We start from the raw sequence: 15,690 nt of genomic DNA on the forward strand, positions 1-15,690 counted from the left end.
CTGGCATGTTTCTCCCAGTCCTGAAAACTAGAGTGACAAGGTCCTGATCTGAGAAAAGAGAGTGGATTGAACTGGGGTACGGGAGGGGTGGTGCTGTCTGCAAAAGGAGGGGTGACGGGAGTGGGAATATCCTTGTGGGACTATCCTCCCTCCCCTCCTGGAAAACCTAATTCCAGTGGACAAAGCGGGAAGGTCCCCTGACAGGCCTTTTGGGACCCCTTGTGCTGAAGCCCACATCCCATGTAAAGGCGGCAGTGGTGTGTGCAGGGCCCCACTGGAGCCCGTGGCTGTGTGCAGAGGTCTGGGAGCCATGCAGCAGGGCACAGGAGCAGACCCACCCAACTCTGGTCCCCAGGGCTCAGGGTCCAAGACCGCCTTCCCCCTCTTTTTGAACATGCCCTCCATTCTCATCTCAGCCCTTCTCCCTGCCACCCCTACTCCTGGCCAGTTGTCAGAGCCCTGCCTGTCTACTCTGGGATACCGTCTCTTGGCTTCAGTTATTTCCCAAAAATCTCCAAAGAGGTCCCTGACATGACAGGTTTCCTGAAGGCTGTGGACACAGGTGCCGTTTATTGGCGGGACACCAGCCAATCCCACCCCAAAAAGGAGGAAGGTGGCTTAGGCCTCCACCTGCTGGCTCTGCCCCGAGGCTCCCTCAGCTGAGTGCCTCACAGGACTTGGGGCTAGCTTGAGAAAACAGGCTCACGAAAGCAGAGATGATGCCCTTCCCACCTCAGGAAGGCAAGCAGGGTCAGCCTGTGGAACTCAATTAGTGTCACACGTTCTCCCGTAGAAGGAACAAAACCACATGATCATCTCAGTAGGCACAGTGTTTAATAAAACTCAACATCTGTTCATGATGAAAACATTCAAATACCTAAGAAGAGAGCTTCCTCAACCTGATAAACGGCATCTGTGAAAAAACCCATAGTTAATATTTTGCCAAATGGTGGAATGTTTTCCCCATTAAGATCAGGAATAAGAAAAAACTGACAGGCCTTTCCATTACTTGACGGGCCATTACTTGACATTGTACTGGAGGGTCTAGCCAGGGCAGTTAGGCAAGAAAATGAAAAGTTATCTGGGTTAGAAGGCAGAAGTAAAACTCTGCAGATGACACGATCATGTATATAGGAAATCTAAGGAAGCCACTAAAAAATGCTGTTATAATTAATAAATGAATTCAATAAGGTTGTGGTATATAAAGTTGATTGTATTTCTATATGCTTGTAATCAGAATGAAATGAAATTAATGAAAGTCTCATTTACAATAGCATAAAAATAAAATACTTATAAACAAATTTAACAAAAAAATTACAAAATTTTTATTTTGAAAACTATAAAACATTGTTGAAAGTAAAGAAAACCTAAATAAATGGAGAGACAGCACATGTTCTTGGATTGGAAGCCTTAACATTGCTAAAATGATGGATTACATAATCCCTATAAAAATTCTGCAGAAATTTGACAAGCTGGTCCTAAAACTTATATGGAAATTCAAGGGACGTAAAATAGACTAAACAATCTTAGAGAAAAAAAAATCAAAGTTGGAGGACTTACATTTACCAATTTCAAAACTTAACTGCAATACTACAGTAATGAAGATGGTGTGGTAGGTAATAGCATAAAGGGAAATACATAAATCAATGGAATATGATTGAGAATCTAGAAATAAACATTTACATTTTAATTCACACAATTAACTATAAAACTCTTAAAACATAGGCATAAATCTCTATGACCTTGGATTAGGCAAGGGTTTCTTAGCTATAACACCAAAAGCACAAATGGAAAAAAACACTGATGCCAGAAGTCATCAAAATGAGCAACTTTTTGTTTGAAGGATACCATCAAGAAAAGACAACCCATAGAGTAAGAAAAAATGTCTGCAAATCATTTATCTGATAGGGGACTTGTATCTAGAATATATAAGGAAATCCCTACAACTCAAAACACAAATACTCCAGTTAAAAAATGGGCGAAAGACTTGAGTAGACATTTCTCCAAAGAAAAATACACAGATGGCCACTAAGTACATGGAAAGATGCTCAACATCATTAGCCACCGGGGAGATGAAAATCAAAACCACAGCAAGATACTACTTCATGCTTGCTACGATGACTATAATCAGAAAAGACAAGTGTTGGTAATGTGCAGAAATTGAAACCCTTGTACATTGCTGGTGGGATTGTAAAATGGTGCTGTCCCTTTGGAAAGTAGTCTTTGGCAGTACCTGAAAAAATTAAACATAGAGTTACTATATGACTAGAGTTAACCGTATGATACCACTCCTAGTATGTACCCAAGAGAAGTGAAGACTTATGACCATACAAAAACTTTCATATGAATGTTTACAGCAGCATTACTTACAATCGCCAAATTGTAGAACACACCCAGTGTCTACCAGTTGATGAATAGATGCAGTTACATTTCATATAAAGGAATATTACTTGGTAATCAGAAGGAATACAGTACTGTTTCGTGCTACAGCGTGGATGAACCTTGAACATATGCTAAGTGAAAGGAGCCAGATACAAAAGCCCACATATTCTATGGTTCTTTTTATACCAAATGTCAGAATAGACAAACGCATAGAGACAGTAGATGCGTGGTGGTTTAGGGCAGGGGCTGGCGGGTGGAGGAAACGAGAAAGGGACTGTCAACAGGTATGGGGTTCTTGTTTGGGGTGATAAAAATGTTCTAAAATTGTGATAGTTGCATTACCCTGTGAATATACTAGAAACCATTGAGTGATAACTATAAATCAGTGACAAATGTTCTATGAGTTATTCCTTAATATATATATCTCACGTGTATATATATATAGATATCATATAAATATATGTATGTATATATACACACACACACACACATGCAGTGTGCAGCTCTGGGCTGATTTCCTGTTTAACTGTTCACAGCCCAGCTTCTCCTGGAGCCGGTTGCCCGCCCCTTCTCACCAGCCCCAGTTGGGTCCTGAGCTGCCCCCCTCACCTACCATTGTGAGCTCTAGGCACACACACACTTGTGGTCTCCTGCCCCACAGCACTTCTAGACAATCCTGTGCTTCCCTGGGGCAGTGTCGTGGGGAGGCAGGTGTCTGGAACTCCAGAGCCCTTTCTCAGGACCCCTCCATGTCCCAGGGGTTGGCCCAGCCATTCCTGAGGTGCGTTGCTGACCTTGCATCCAGGACGGGCCTGTGCAGCAGCACCCCTAAGAAGAGGTTTTGTGCCACTCCCATCTTGGGTCACGAACCCAACTGGGCTCCACCACTCCCAGGAGAGCCCAACGCCCTTGGCCTCCCCTTGGCCCTGTCTACCTCCCGCTGGCTACTTGAAGATTTTTTTTGTTGGAGAAGGTGTGCAGTTGGAAAGGAAAAGTGCTTCAAAGAACTCAATGGAGTGTTTGAGGGGAGATGGGGTATGAAGAAGAGGGAATGGTTGTGGGTCAGCAGCGGAAGATGTGAGTCTCCCAGGGGCCCCCAGCGAGCCCTCCCCTGCCCCCCACCCTTCACAAGCACGGAGACCAGCACTCATACACAGGTTTTTATTCCGGAGTCAGGGGCCGCCTCCCTTCCCTGGTCCCTGCCCACCTATAGAACCCCTCGCAGATGGTGCTTGTCCTTCATCTGCCCCTCAGCAGCCCCTGCCAGCTAAACAGGCAAGTTCAGGGAGGGGGACTCTCAGGGAGAACCCTTATCTTGCCTGAGCAGACGACCCAAGGCCAAGGCAGGCAGAGACCTCCCCAGAATCCTTACCCCCCCCCCCACCCCAGACTGAGAAGGAAGGAACCGGAGGGGCCCAGGTGATGCATGCAGTCAGTGGGCAGCAACCTGAGCTCACAGCGCCCAGGCCCTGTGCTCCCAGAGAGGTCTGTGGATTTGGATCAGACAGATGCCCTGCAGCCTTTCCCTTCCAGAGGGACTTCGGCCATGAAGCGTCTCATTTGGGGAGGGCTGGGGACAGGTAGGGGAGATGGCTGGAGGCAGCTGACCTCTTCACCCTGAGAAGGCAGGAAGCACTACTGGGAACAGGTCCAGGCTCTGATGGCCCAAGGGAGAGGCCAGGGGATTGGAAGGGGCCAAAGGGTCCCTGGGAAGCCCTGAGACCTTCTGTTTGCGGAAGAGCGGGACTGTGACCACAGGACACCTGGAGAGCTGGTTCCAGAGGCCACAGGAACGTGCTCAGAGCCACCTGCAGCTGGCTAAGGGGGGCACCTCCCCAGAGGCAGAGGCGCTCGTGGGGCAGTGCCATGGGTTGGCCCTGTAGAGGCCTCCTGTGGGCACAAGGCCTCTGGCCTGCAGTCTAGCTGGGGTGAAGGAGGGCTGCTTGGGTCCCAGAGAGGACCTCCCAGGAAACGGTGGTCTCTTATTGGAGGAAAACAATCCAGAGGCGAGGGATCCCCCTGTGAGGCCTTGCCTTTGAGTGGTGACCCCTTCAGAAGATTCCAGCCAACACCAGGGGAAGCAGTAGCAGCAGTCCCAGGAGGAGGCCCCCGACGTGCCCAGGGCTCACGTTTGACCCTGAAATGAAGCCATGCTTTCCAGGGCCCTCCACATCTGCAGGAAGGGAGAGGCTTGGCCTCAGCCTGGACATCTCTCCCCGCCCTCCCGCCCACCCTACCCGGCACACACATGGGGACGCAGCAGCCAGGGAGGAAGCTCTCGGGGTATGCACGCCCCGCCTTGCCCACAGCGCCTATGCTCGAGCAGGGTGCTGACGTTCTGCAGCTCCGAGGGGAGGTGGGGTGGGCTCTACACTTACCTGGCAAGGAGGACTGCAAGGCCAGGGTGCGCCCGTCCACGGCGTCGGCGGTGGCGGAGGCGCTGGGCGACTTGGAGAGGGACTTGGAGGAGGAGTGCCCTTTGTGCTTCAGTGAGGGCTTTAGCTCACCTGGCTTGTCCTGGGCTGGAAAGACTGAGGCCAAGGTCTCACTGGAATGAGGCAACTCGGCCTCAGCCTCACCCTCCTCCTTGGAGAGAGGCAGCAGCTCTCGTGTCCCCGTCAAGGATATCTTGGGGTGCAGAGAACTCTCCGGGATCCTGGTAGTCATTCTTGTACTGCTAGCCTCTTTGTCTGCCGATTTGGGGATGGGATCATGGGTTGATTTGGGGAGGAGGGTAGCTGGCCACTTATCCAAGGAGGGCAGGTTGTGAGTGGCCAAAACAGAAGGGACCTTAGTTGCTAAGGAAAGTGGAGTCTTTGTTGCCATGAAAGGGGAGTGTTCCGTTACTAAGGAAGATGGGGCCTTGGTTTCTACAGAAGATAGAACCTTTGTTGCCAGGGAGCCTGAGACCTCTGTTACCAAGAAGGGTAGAGGTTCTGTTGCTAAGGAAGAATCGATCCCCTCTTTCCTAGAGCTTGAGGCTTCTGTTGCTAGGGAAGATGGGGCCTCAGGTACCAGGGAAGACAAATCCTGGACATCTTCCGGGCCTCTGATGGGTTCTGAGAAGAGAGGCAAGGCCTGGCATTAGTGCTGCAAACAGGATCCTGCATTTCTCACCCCACCACAGTCAAGGTGAGGAGACCAAATGTACTGTGAAGACACACACACGCGCGCACACACACACCCTCTCCAGCGAATATGTCCCTCATTGCTGTTTCTTGTGATTGACATTTGCCCCTCCACCCACCTCCTTGTCCAAGCCTTCCCCTCTCCACACTCGCACTTCCACTTCCCCAGGGGACTTCAGCTGGGTTACTGTTCCTAGCACACCCATTGCATCTCAGGCCCTGGTCCCTCTGACCACCCATCTGGCCACACACCCCCACCTCCACCCCTGTACTTGCTCGGGGAGCCCCCGACTCCTCCACCTTCTGCTTGGAGGGTAGGAAGTTGGTCACTTGGAATGCCAGGGCACCAAAGTGGGTATGCAAGGAGGGCAAAGCGGGCCAAATGGGCTTGGGAACCTGACCGCCGTTGGGGCTGCTGAGGGGTTCCTCCTGTGGCCCACACAGCTGCTCTGGAGCCACAGAAGGCTCTAGACCAGCCAGTGGGCGTCCCCCTCCCTCACCTCCCTTCCCCACCTCCCTTCCCCCTGTGCCACGCCTCCCCACCCCAACCGGACTCACCACAAAGGGAGTTTTTGCAGTGGTAGCCCAAGGGACATTGGGAGCACGGAGTCCCCTCTTGGTAGGGCCTCTGGCCCTTCACGTTCCCCCTGCAGGAGGTGAGGAGAATGCTGGGGGCAGGGTCCCGGCCAACCCCGACCCTATCCTTCATACACACGCCTTGTCTAGAAGTGCTCCCTGGGTCTTACTTGCCCTGAACTAACTTGCTGGACCAATGAGAGCAGACTCCATCGGTGCCCTCATAACTCCCCAGGAGATGGGCCCCGGATCAGCCCGCTTCCTCTTCCTGAGACTGTGTCCAGCCCGGCCCTGCACTTGGCTCTTGCCCACCCCCTTCCCCCAGGGCTCCCTACCCTACTCACGGGGGCTCATAGTTGCAAACCAGCAAGTGGATGTCGGTCTCCTCAACGCCCTGGAGCTTCCCACAGAAGTGGGAGCCACAGCCAATCCTCTCTGTCTTGGCCCAGACCACCTGAAGGAAGGCAAACCCAACAGTTTAGCCTGGGCAAGAAGGCTCCTAGCTAGCGTCTCTCTACATCAGCCTTCCATGCGTGAGAGAGGAGCCAGATTCCCGAGGACACACGGCTTCAGAACAAAACTGTCCCAGGCAGTCTACTCTCAACCAACCACACACACTATTTTACCAGGACTCTATCCCTCTGAAAACCTTCCCCTTTGACACACCCTCATGATTCTTCCTGAGGGCTCTTCCTAGAGTCCCTTACATTTTAAATAAGGGACGTAACGAATGAATCTTAAACGGGTGAATCTTAAACAGGAGAATCTTAAACATTTAGCAACAAATCAAAACAACCTTTTGCACTGCCATTGGCTGAAACAAGCCAATATAGCCTCCCTTTGCTATTTCTAATTTCAGTCTGCCCAGGAGTCACCCAATCTGAAGCCAGTTTTTTTGTTTGTTTGGTTTTGTTTCGTTTGTGTGGTAAGATAAGGCTCTCACTGTTAACTTTGCACAACTTCCCAGGATTGGGGTCTTGCGGCTTGACTCAGCTGAGAGTTCCCTAAGTACCACTGTTGAGCTTCTCTGCCAGGCAGAAATGACCCGAATGCAGATGCACTCAGCCTGAGAGAACACAGGGGTGGAGGCAGGGCAGTCCTCTCCTGCTGGTTCTGCCAGCAATTCCTGCCGGTAGATATATGTATGGGCATGTGAGAGGGGGACGAGGGGAGGGAGGGCTGGGGTTTCACAACTTCCTGATCTGGATGGGTGATGTTGGGATTTCCTTCCCTAAAGATCAGCACTAAAAATACCACCCAAAAGAAACACTGGAAAGTGGAACTGGTGGATATGGGTGGGAAGGTGGCTGGTTCATTTCCTTTTCCTTTTTAAAAATTTGTCGTGTTATTGTTTGAACAACAAAAGAGCATTGGGAGGAGAAAAAAAAAGAATAGTACTGATGTTAATTACTCTACACACCCCTACACCCCTTGTCCGCAAATGCAAACTTGCAATGAGTGACTGTGAGAGTCAGGAAATACTCTCAGAAGGCTCTCTGAAACCTTCACTCTGTGACCATGTATTCTCTTATTTAAATTTTATTTATTTATTTATTTATTATTCTCTTATTTTAAAATTATTAGAACCTAGCTTAAAACTCAACATTCAAAAAACTAAGATCATGGCATCCAATCCCATCACTTCATGGCAAATAGTTGGGGAAACAATGGAAACAGTGACAGACTTTATTTTGGGGGGCTCCAAAATCATGGCTGCAGATGGTGACTACAGCCATGAAATTAAGACGCTTCCTCCTTGGAAGAAAAGCTATGACCATCCTAGACAGCATATTAAAAAGCAGAGACATTACTTTGCCAACAAAGGTCGGTCTCGTCAAAGCTATGGTCTTTCCAGTAGTCATGCATGGATGTGAGAGTTGGACCTTAAAGAAAGCTGAGCGCAAAGAACTGATGCTTTTGAACTGTGGTGTTTGAAAAGACTCTTGAGAGTCCCCTTGGACTGCAAGGAGATCCAACCAGTCAATCCTAAAGGAAATCAGTTCTGGATATTCACTGGAAGGACTGATGCTGAGGCTGAAGCTACAAGTACTTTAGCCACCGGATGGAAGAACTGACTCATTGGAAAAGACCCTGATGCTGGGAAAGATTGAAGGCAGGACAGAGGATGAGATGGTTGGATGGCATCACTGACTCGATGGACATGAGTTTGAGCAAGCTCCAGGAATTGGTGATGGACAGGGAAGCCTGGCGTGCTGCAGTCCATGGGGTAGCAAAAGGTCAGACACGACTGAGCGACTGAACTCTGATTCTCTTATTTTGCATGTTGCTTTTAAAGACAAAATTAAGATTGTGTATTTGCTTTATCAATCCCCGGCAGATGAGAAGGAGCAACTTGGACACTGTGAGAAGTGACAAGAGAGGGACAGAAGAAAGGAGGGATGTGTTTACTGTTGGGACAAACAGCCGTGTGTAACCTCGGCCAGCGGACAATATTGCTTAGAGTTCGGTCGGGATCGCCTAGCACAGTAACAATCCTCCAGGAGAAAGGCTTCGGGAACACCTAATTCAGGTCTCTTCAGGACCAGAAGGCCGAGAGTGGGGGAGCCGCCTAGGTTTTCAAAAGAGACACTTGAAGATGGTTCGTGAGAAACAGAACTTCGTTGGGGGCCTGGACAACACCCGAATTGCTGTGGAGACACGACTTTTATGAAGGATGGAAGCTGGGGCCTCGGGACTTCTGGGATCTACCTGAGGGGAGAGGTGACCCCGCCCATTGCAGTGGGCCCCGCCCACTGCCATATGGCTCCGCCTATCGCCGTGGGGGCCCGCCCCATTGCCATGGCCCCGCCCTCCGGTCAGCCCCTCACCTGCGTGTAGTGGCCGCACATCTGGCCCGAGGCGCAGCTGATGGCGCTGAGGTTGTAGTGCTCGCGCTCGTGGTGCCACTCCTCCATGGCCAGCGGCACGTCCAGCCCCTCGCCCGTGATGGCAAACAGGTTCTCGCCGCGTCGCCCTCTCTCCTTGTTGTGGCCCCACACGCACTGCTGCGCGTAGGCCTTGGCGAAGGAGGCCAGCCCCTCGTCCCACCTCTGCAGGGGCAGGTCAGGGATCAGGGAGGTGAGGAGGCCTCGGGCTCAGGGGAGGCGGGAGAGGAGGGTGGGAGAGGGGAGGGGAGGATGCCCACGATTCTGTGGGGGTGAGGATAGAAGATTGAGGGTGTCCTGGGGGCCCTCTGGAGGAGGAAGACCCTCCCCTCCTTGTGGGGTGACTCCTGGCGGTGATCTGGAGCAGGACTCTGGTCCCAGTAGGCTTCTGTGGGGAGGTGGGAGGGTGGCACCCCAGGTCAGGAGGAATTAGCCAAACTTGGGACCATTCCTCAACTGTGTGGTTTTAGACAGATTGCTTACCTTTCTGAACTCTCATAAGATTTTGGGAAGAATAAATGGGGTGATGTTTTTGACAGTGGAATTCTTAATTAACACTAATATCTGTCTACATGAAAGGTGGGTTGTGGTGCCCTGCCAGGGCTGCCTGAACTGTCCTGAAGCACCAGAGGTCCAGTGAGATGTTTCAGGGCTGGGTGGTTTATTCAGCCATTCTGCTCTCTCTACCTACCAACCAGAAATCGGACTGAGGGGCCAGCACTCCCCTTTAACCTCCCACTCTCCGTGGCTCGGATGGTTAAGAATCTGCTTGCAATGCAGGACACCTGAGTTTGACCCCTGGGTTGGAAAGATCCCCTGGAGAAGGGGATCCCCTGAAGAAGATCCTCTGGCAAACCACACCAGTATTCTTGCCTGGAGAATTCCATGGACAGAGGAGCCTGAAGGGCTACAGTCCATGGGGTTGCAAAGAGTCAGACACGACTGAGCGACTAACACTTTCACTCACTCCTCTTGGGATAGCACGGCCTCCATGGCTTTTCTAGTTTCGGGCTTCCCTCCCAATTGCTCTCTTGTCAACTAAACAACCACTTTCGCCAAGAAAACGAAGTGTCTCTGTGCGACGCTCACTGAGAGAAGTATTTCAGAGCTTTGGTGGCCCAGAGAGCCATCTAGTCCCAAAGGCAGGGTTCTACAGTGGGGACCTCCGGTGAGATGGTAGAAGGGGGCATTTCAGGTTAAGGGGCTGCAGAGGTTTTGTGTCTCTGGCAGGCAGGACAGGCCCAGTGTGGGTGGGAAGAGGGAATTAACGAAGCATCTGACCAAGGATTGAGGAGGGAAGCCTGGATCCCATTAAACTTTGTTCTTGGCCTCTCCTGGAAATGGATGGCCTGGCAGCAACTCTCGCTCCACCCTCTGGGGGCCCCGCCAGCTGCAGGAGCCAGACGGCCCATAAAGGGCCAAGAGCGTGGGTGACCCTGAGGGAGGGGGCCACGTGGTCACACCCACTCCTCCCCCAACACACGACACGGTTCTCAGGAGCAGCTGCCTGGGGCAGGAATGGGAACCCTGGCTGGATAGCTCTACCGCTGTAACTTTCGGGTGAATCCCCTTCCCCTCTGTGGGCATTTTTGCCCCAAGTCCCTGGTCTCTGAGATTCTCTCAAATGGGGAGTGGTGGAGAACAGGGAGGGGGAAAGGGGCCTGGTGCTGGGGGCCAGGCTCAGGGTGTCTGGGATGACCTTCGGGGCTCTAGGCTAGAGCATAAGCTCCTTCAGGGTGGCCGGCATAGAGCAGGTGCTCAGCAGACATTTGTCCGCTGTTGACGTCTATGACAGCCCTGCTCCAAAAAGCAGGCTCCTCTACAGACCTCGGCTGTAATTTCTGTTCCAACTGGATGCCTTGAGCCCCACCATTAGAGAGTCATTCCTGTGGGTCTTAAGGCTTCTCAGTTGTCCAGAGACCCTTGTGGAGAGGCTCAAGGGTCACAACACCCACCCACAGTAGCCAGTTGGTCACCATCTGAAAGCAAGTCCATTCATTCACTCATTCATTCATTCAACAGTCCTGGGCACTATGCCAGCCCTGGGGTGATGGCCAGAACTAAGAATCCCAAGATCTCAGTGTTATAAACCATTAATTAGGCCACTATGTGGTAACTGACAGCTTTGCGATGGCGTAACCTTTACCAAAGAGAGCCATTTAGCCCAACCTGAGGATGGAGACTAGAGGAGGGCATGGCAACCCACACCATGATTCTTGCCTGGAGAATCCCGTGGACAGAGGAGCCTGGTGGGCTACAGCCTGTGGGGTGGCAAAGAGTCGGACACGACTGAGCGACTTCACTTTCACTTTTCATTTTCATGCATTGGAGAAGGAAATGGCAACCCACTCCAGTGTTCTTGCCTAGAGAATCCCAGCGACGGGGGAGCCTGGTGGGCTGCCGTCTATGGGGTCGCACAGAGTCGGACATGACTGAAGCGACTTAGCAGCAGCAGCAGCAGAGGATGGAGACTAGAGGAGGACATGGCAACCCACACCATGATTCTTGCCTGGAGAATCCCGTGGACAGAGGAGCCTGGTGGGCTACAGCCTATGGGGTCGCACAGAGTCGGACACGACTGAGCGACTGAGCATGCATGCACGAGGATGGAAAGGAGACATGAAGCTAAGTGTTAAAAGTGAGGCACTGCCAGGCGGAGGGGGGAAAGGCATCGTGAGCCAGCAAAACATGAACCAAGAGGTGAAGAGGGGAAACCAGGTCTTGGCGGGGGGCGACAGCTGCTGGGTTACAGAGGAAGAAGGTGTGCAGGAGGCAAGGCTGGAGGGGCAGGAGGCAGGGCCACACACCCAGAGCAGGGCCTCTCAGGGCCTGGGGCTTTAGCTGGAGGCAGCGGGGAGCCACTGGGGACCAAGGAAGGGTTTTGAGCAAGGTCAGACCAATGTGTCGGACCTTCATGCTGGTTGTAGAGGCCAGAGGCTGGGGAAGCAGGTAGAGGCTGTTCTAGAAGTCCATGGGAAAAGAAACACTGAACCAGGGTTGTGTCAAAGAGATGGTAGGGGGTGAGAGGAGATGCGATTCAAGAACAGTTGGGCCTTCTGGGAGGTAAAAGTGGTGATAATTAGACTTGGAGGCTGAGGGAGAGAGAAGAGTCTATGATGATACCCACCTGGCTCACCCTGGATCCATTCCCTCTTCTGTATCACTTATTGAGCACTCACTGTGTGCCAGGCACTGTTCTAAGTACTTTACACATAGTCACTCATTCTGTCCTTACACCCACCCTACGAGAATTGTTATAGTGTTGTCATCTCTGTGCTGGGGCACAGAGAGGATAAGTAACTTGGCTGAGGTCACACAGCTAATAAAGGGCAAAGTCAATTGTGAACCCAGGCCATCTAACTCCAGAGTCTCGAATTTGTCACTGCTGAAGCTGAGCCTGAACCTTGTCCCAAGTTTAGCCTGATGTCCCAGTCCAGCCTTATCCCCTCTTCCTCAGACCACTTCCTACCAGGCAGCAGCACATCTCATCAGTATCTGAACTGCTTCAGAAAGTGTTGCCCCACTCCTGAGGTCCACCTCTGACTGCAAAGCAGTTCCCAGCCTGTGTTGCCCCCAGACTTAGCCAGCAAGAATGTAGGGCAGCAGGAACCTACCGATGGGGAAACCAAGGCCCAACAATGAGTTCCAGGCCTCAATCAGGGAACTGTAGGAAGAGCTGGTACCAGCATCTGTGCTGTGGTTAGTCGCCCAGTCGCGACCAACTCTTTGAGACCCCATGAACTGTAGCCCGCCAGGCTCCTCTGTCCATGGAATTCTCCAGGCAGGAATACTGGAGTGGGTTGCCATGCCCTCCTCTAGGGGATCTTCCCAACCCAGGGATAGAACCTGGTCTCCCAAATTGCAGGCAGATTCTTTACCAACTGAGCCACCAGGGAAGCCCGGGTCCCAACACCAGGGGCCCCTAATTTGTTGTCTGCAGCTCCTGTCGGTTGCCAAAGCCGACAGAACTGGGAAGGGGGATGCTGTGTGCACCTGCGGAGCTGTAGATCTTTCTCACAGGTCTTCCTGTCTGACCCCCAGGGCAGGGGTTGCCAGCCCCATGTGGTTGGGAAACAGAGGCTTTTGAGGGTCACTTCACCCAGAGTCACTGAACCAGGTTGGACAGAGCTGTTAGAACTATGGGCTTGGACCCCACAGGTGCAGCCTTGCTCTTAGGCACCAGCTAAGGGGCCCTGGACACTGCTCCCCACCTAAGGGTGACTGGAGAAGATGGGCCGGTCTAGCCTTCGGTGGGGGGGGGGCAGAAAAAGGGGTCAATCTCTCACTTTCTCTCTTTTAATCCTGAGCATCCTGTCCCCTAACCCTGCACCAAATAACTCCCCCTCTGACAGTGCTAACTACCTCCCCAGATCTGGCTTCTGTCATTCACTGGTATGTCTATTTGCATATGTCCTCCACCAGTATGCAGTAGGACTTTTTACATGCTTTTAAACCTCATGTAAATATACCCTAGTCTACTTTAAAAATGAATATGTGTATATTTTTGAGATTTCACTCCCCCCCTATTCAATATGATATCTCTGAGATTCAGTCATGTTGATATTAGTTGTTGTTTTAGTAGCTAAGTTGTGTTGGACTCTTTGCGACCCCATGGACACTATAGCCCACGAGGCTCCTCTGTCCATGGCTAGGCAAGAATACTGGAGTGGGTTGCCATTTCCTCCTCCAGGGGATCTTCCCGACCCAGGGACTGAACCCGCATCTCTTGCGTCTCCTGCACTGGCAGGTGGATTCTTTATCGCTGAGCCACCAGGGAAGCCCGTATGTTGATATAAAGCTCTATGATCTCATTTTACAGATGGGAAATTGAGGATCTGTACTAGGCTAAGGGGCCTTCCCTGGTGGCTCAGTGGTAAAGAATCTGCTGGCAGTGCAGGAGATGTGGGTTTGATCCCTGGGTTGAGAAGATCCCCTGAAGGGTGGCAAGGCAACCCACTCCAGTATTCTTGCCTGGAGAATCCCATGGACCGAGGAGCCTGGTGGGCTATGGTCCATGGGGTTGCCAGGAGTCAGACACGACTGAGGTGACTGAGCATGCTCGCATGCACAGCAGGTTAAGGGATTCACCCTGAATTACTGGCCTGTTGGGTGGTCGAGCAGCATTTGATGTGTGTGATCCAGAGCCTTCTCTGCTTCTGGTTCCTGTTCTCACCCCACCTCCTTAGTCCATCCCTCCTACACTGGGTGCTGGTTCCCATCCTGCTGCCTGTTTGTTCTTCTTCTCTCCTTGGAAGGCATTTGAAAGATGGTTTCACCCAGGTGTTAGGAACTTCCTGTGTTCCCTCTCCCAGGGGCATGTGCATTTTAGGAGGTGCTGGGAAGGGGTCACTGGGTCGGGAAGCAGGGCTTCCAGGCCCAGCTCTACCAGGTGTGGGACCTGCAAGCTCCTGAGGGGCCAGCAAGTCCCTCTAAGCCTCAGTTTCCTCATCTGTACAATGAGACCGCTTTTGGGGCCGGAGAATTCTACGGCGTCAGGGACCCTGTTTGTGTCGGAGAAATGAATCTGAGGGATTCACCCACTCATGAATGAAGCCCCTCATGGAGCGAAAGGGGTTGGCGGGGGTGTGGGCTGCACTCACCATCTGCAGCATGTTGGTGGCCGGCGGGGACACCTGGGCTCGGTAGAGGTTGTGCAGCTCCACCATCACATGTTGCTCCTGCTCACTGAGGGCTGCGGCGGGGCCTGGGGTAGCCCCCAGCAGTAGCAGTGGCGGCAGCAGATACGCCAGGAGGCTGCCGGAGCCGTGCATGGTGGCCCGTCCTCTCTGCCTCTCCCGTTCAGGGGTCTGGCAGCTGGATTTAAAGTCCTTCCTACACAAGCACCACCCTGGCTGGGGCGGGCGGGAGGGGCTGAATCTGGAGGCCTGGCCCTGCTCACACAATGTCTCGGGGAGGGCAGGGTGCTTGGGTCCCGACCAGAGCTGAGTCCACTCCCAGCGTTTCTCCCCCGTCAAGAGTCCTTGGCCGGAGCCTCCTTTCTCTCGGTAACGGGGGCTCAGGCCAAGAGCCATGTGAGTTCCGCAGCCCCCTCCTGACAGGTCCTCCAGTCCACAGGGTCACTGTAACTTCTGCAATGACTGCTTGCACCGCGGGTCACACCCACTGGGTGCTAAGGACACATAACAGGAAGGAAGCCACATGGACTCTACGCTCAGAGGACTGGGCAAGATAAGAAAGCTGCAGGTGGCTCGTGGAAGGACAGAGGAAGACAGGGTGTGTTTGGTAAAGGTTGAGCCAACCTCAGTCTGAATCCTGGTTCTGCTCCTTTTCTAGCTGTGTTTTTGGCAGTTTTCTCAACTGAACCAGTGACAGTAATAGTACCTACCTCATGGAGCTGGAAGGATTAAATGAAATCAGATATACAAAAAGCACCCAGTACAGTACCTGGCCCAGAGCAGGCCCTCAGTGGGCCTTCCCTGGTGGCTCAGTGGTAAATAATCTGCCTGTGATGCAGGAGGGTTCAGTCCCTGGGTTGGGAAGATCCCCTGGAGGAGGGCATGGCAACTCACTCCAGTATTCCTGCCTGGAGAATTCCATGGACAGAGGAGCCTGGTGGGCTACAGTCCATGGGGTCACAAGAGTCAGACGCAACTTTGCGACTAAACGACAATAGGCCCTCACAATAGACAGCAACCACACTGCCTTGGAATAGCGTTTTTCACTATGGATAAAACTATGGCCTCCATGTGCCCTCAGCA

The 15,690-nt window shown here is 52.3% G+C and overlaps 1 protein-coding gene across 2 annotated transcripts; it reads right to left on the bottom strand.

Moving 5' to 3' along the window:
• Positions 1 to 812: 812 nt before the first annotated feature.
• Positions 813 to 15,008, bottom strand: PI16 (peptidase inhibitor 16). Of its 2 annotated transcripts, none has more exons than XM_040249796.1 (7): positions 14,572 to 15,008; positions 8,915 to 9,136; positions 6,431 to 6,540; positions 6,069 to 6,157; positions 4,890 to 5,441; positions 4,416 to 4,555; positions 813 to 2,233 (listed from the first exon to the last, which is right to left on the bottom strand). In XM_040249796.1, exons 1-6 carry the CDS (start codon positions 15,001 to 15,003, stop codon positions 4,434 to 4,436), a joined length of 1,527 nt encoding a protein of 508 aa, XP_040105730.1. In that variant the 5' UTR covers positions 15,004 to 15,008; the 3' UTR covers positions 813 to 2,233; positions 4,416 to 4,433. The 2 variants fall into 2 exon arrangements, with proteins under 2 accessions (XP_040105730.1, XP_040105729.1); XM_040249795.1 differs by having other exon boundaries at positions 4,761 to 5,441; positions 14,572 to 15,007.
• Between the last annotated feature and the right edge of the window lie 682 nt (positions 15,009 to 15,690).

This window comes from Oryx dammah, unplaced genomic scaffold (assembly GCF_014754425.2).
Source record: "Oryx dammah isolate SB20612 unplaced genomic scaffold, SCBI_Odam_1.1 HiC_scaffold_11, whole genome shotgun sequence".
NCBI lineage: Eukaryota > Metazoa > Chordata > Mammalia > Artiodactyla > Bovidae > Oryx > Oryx dammah.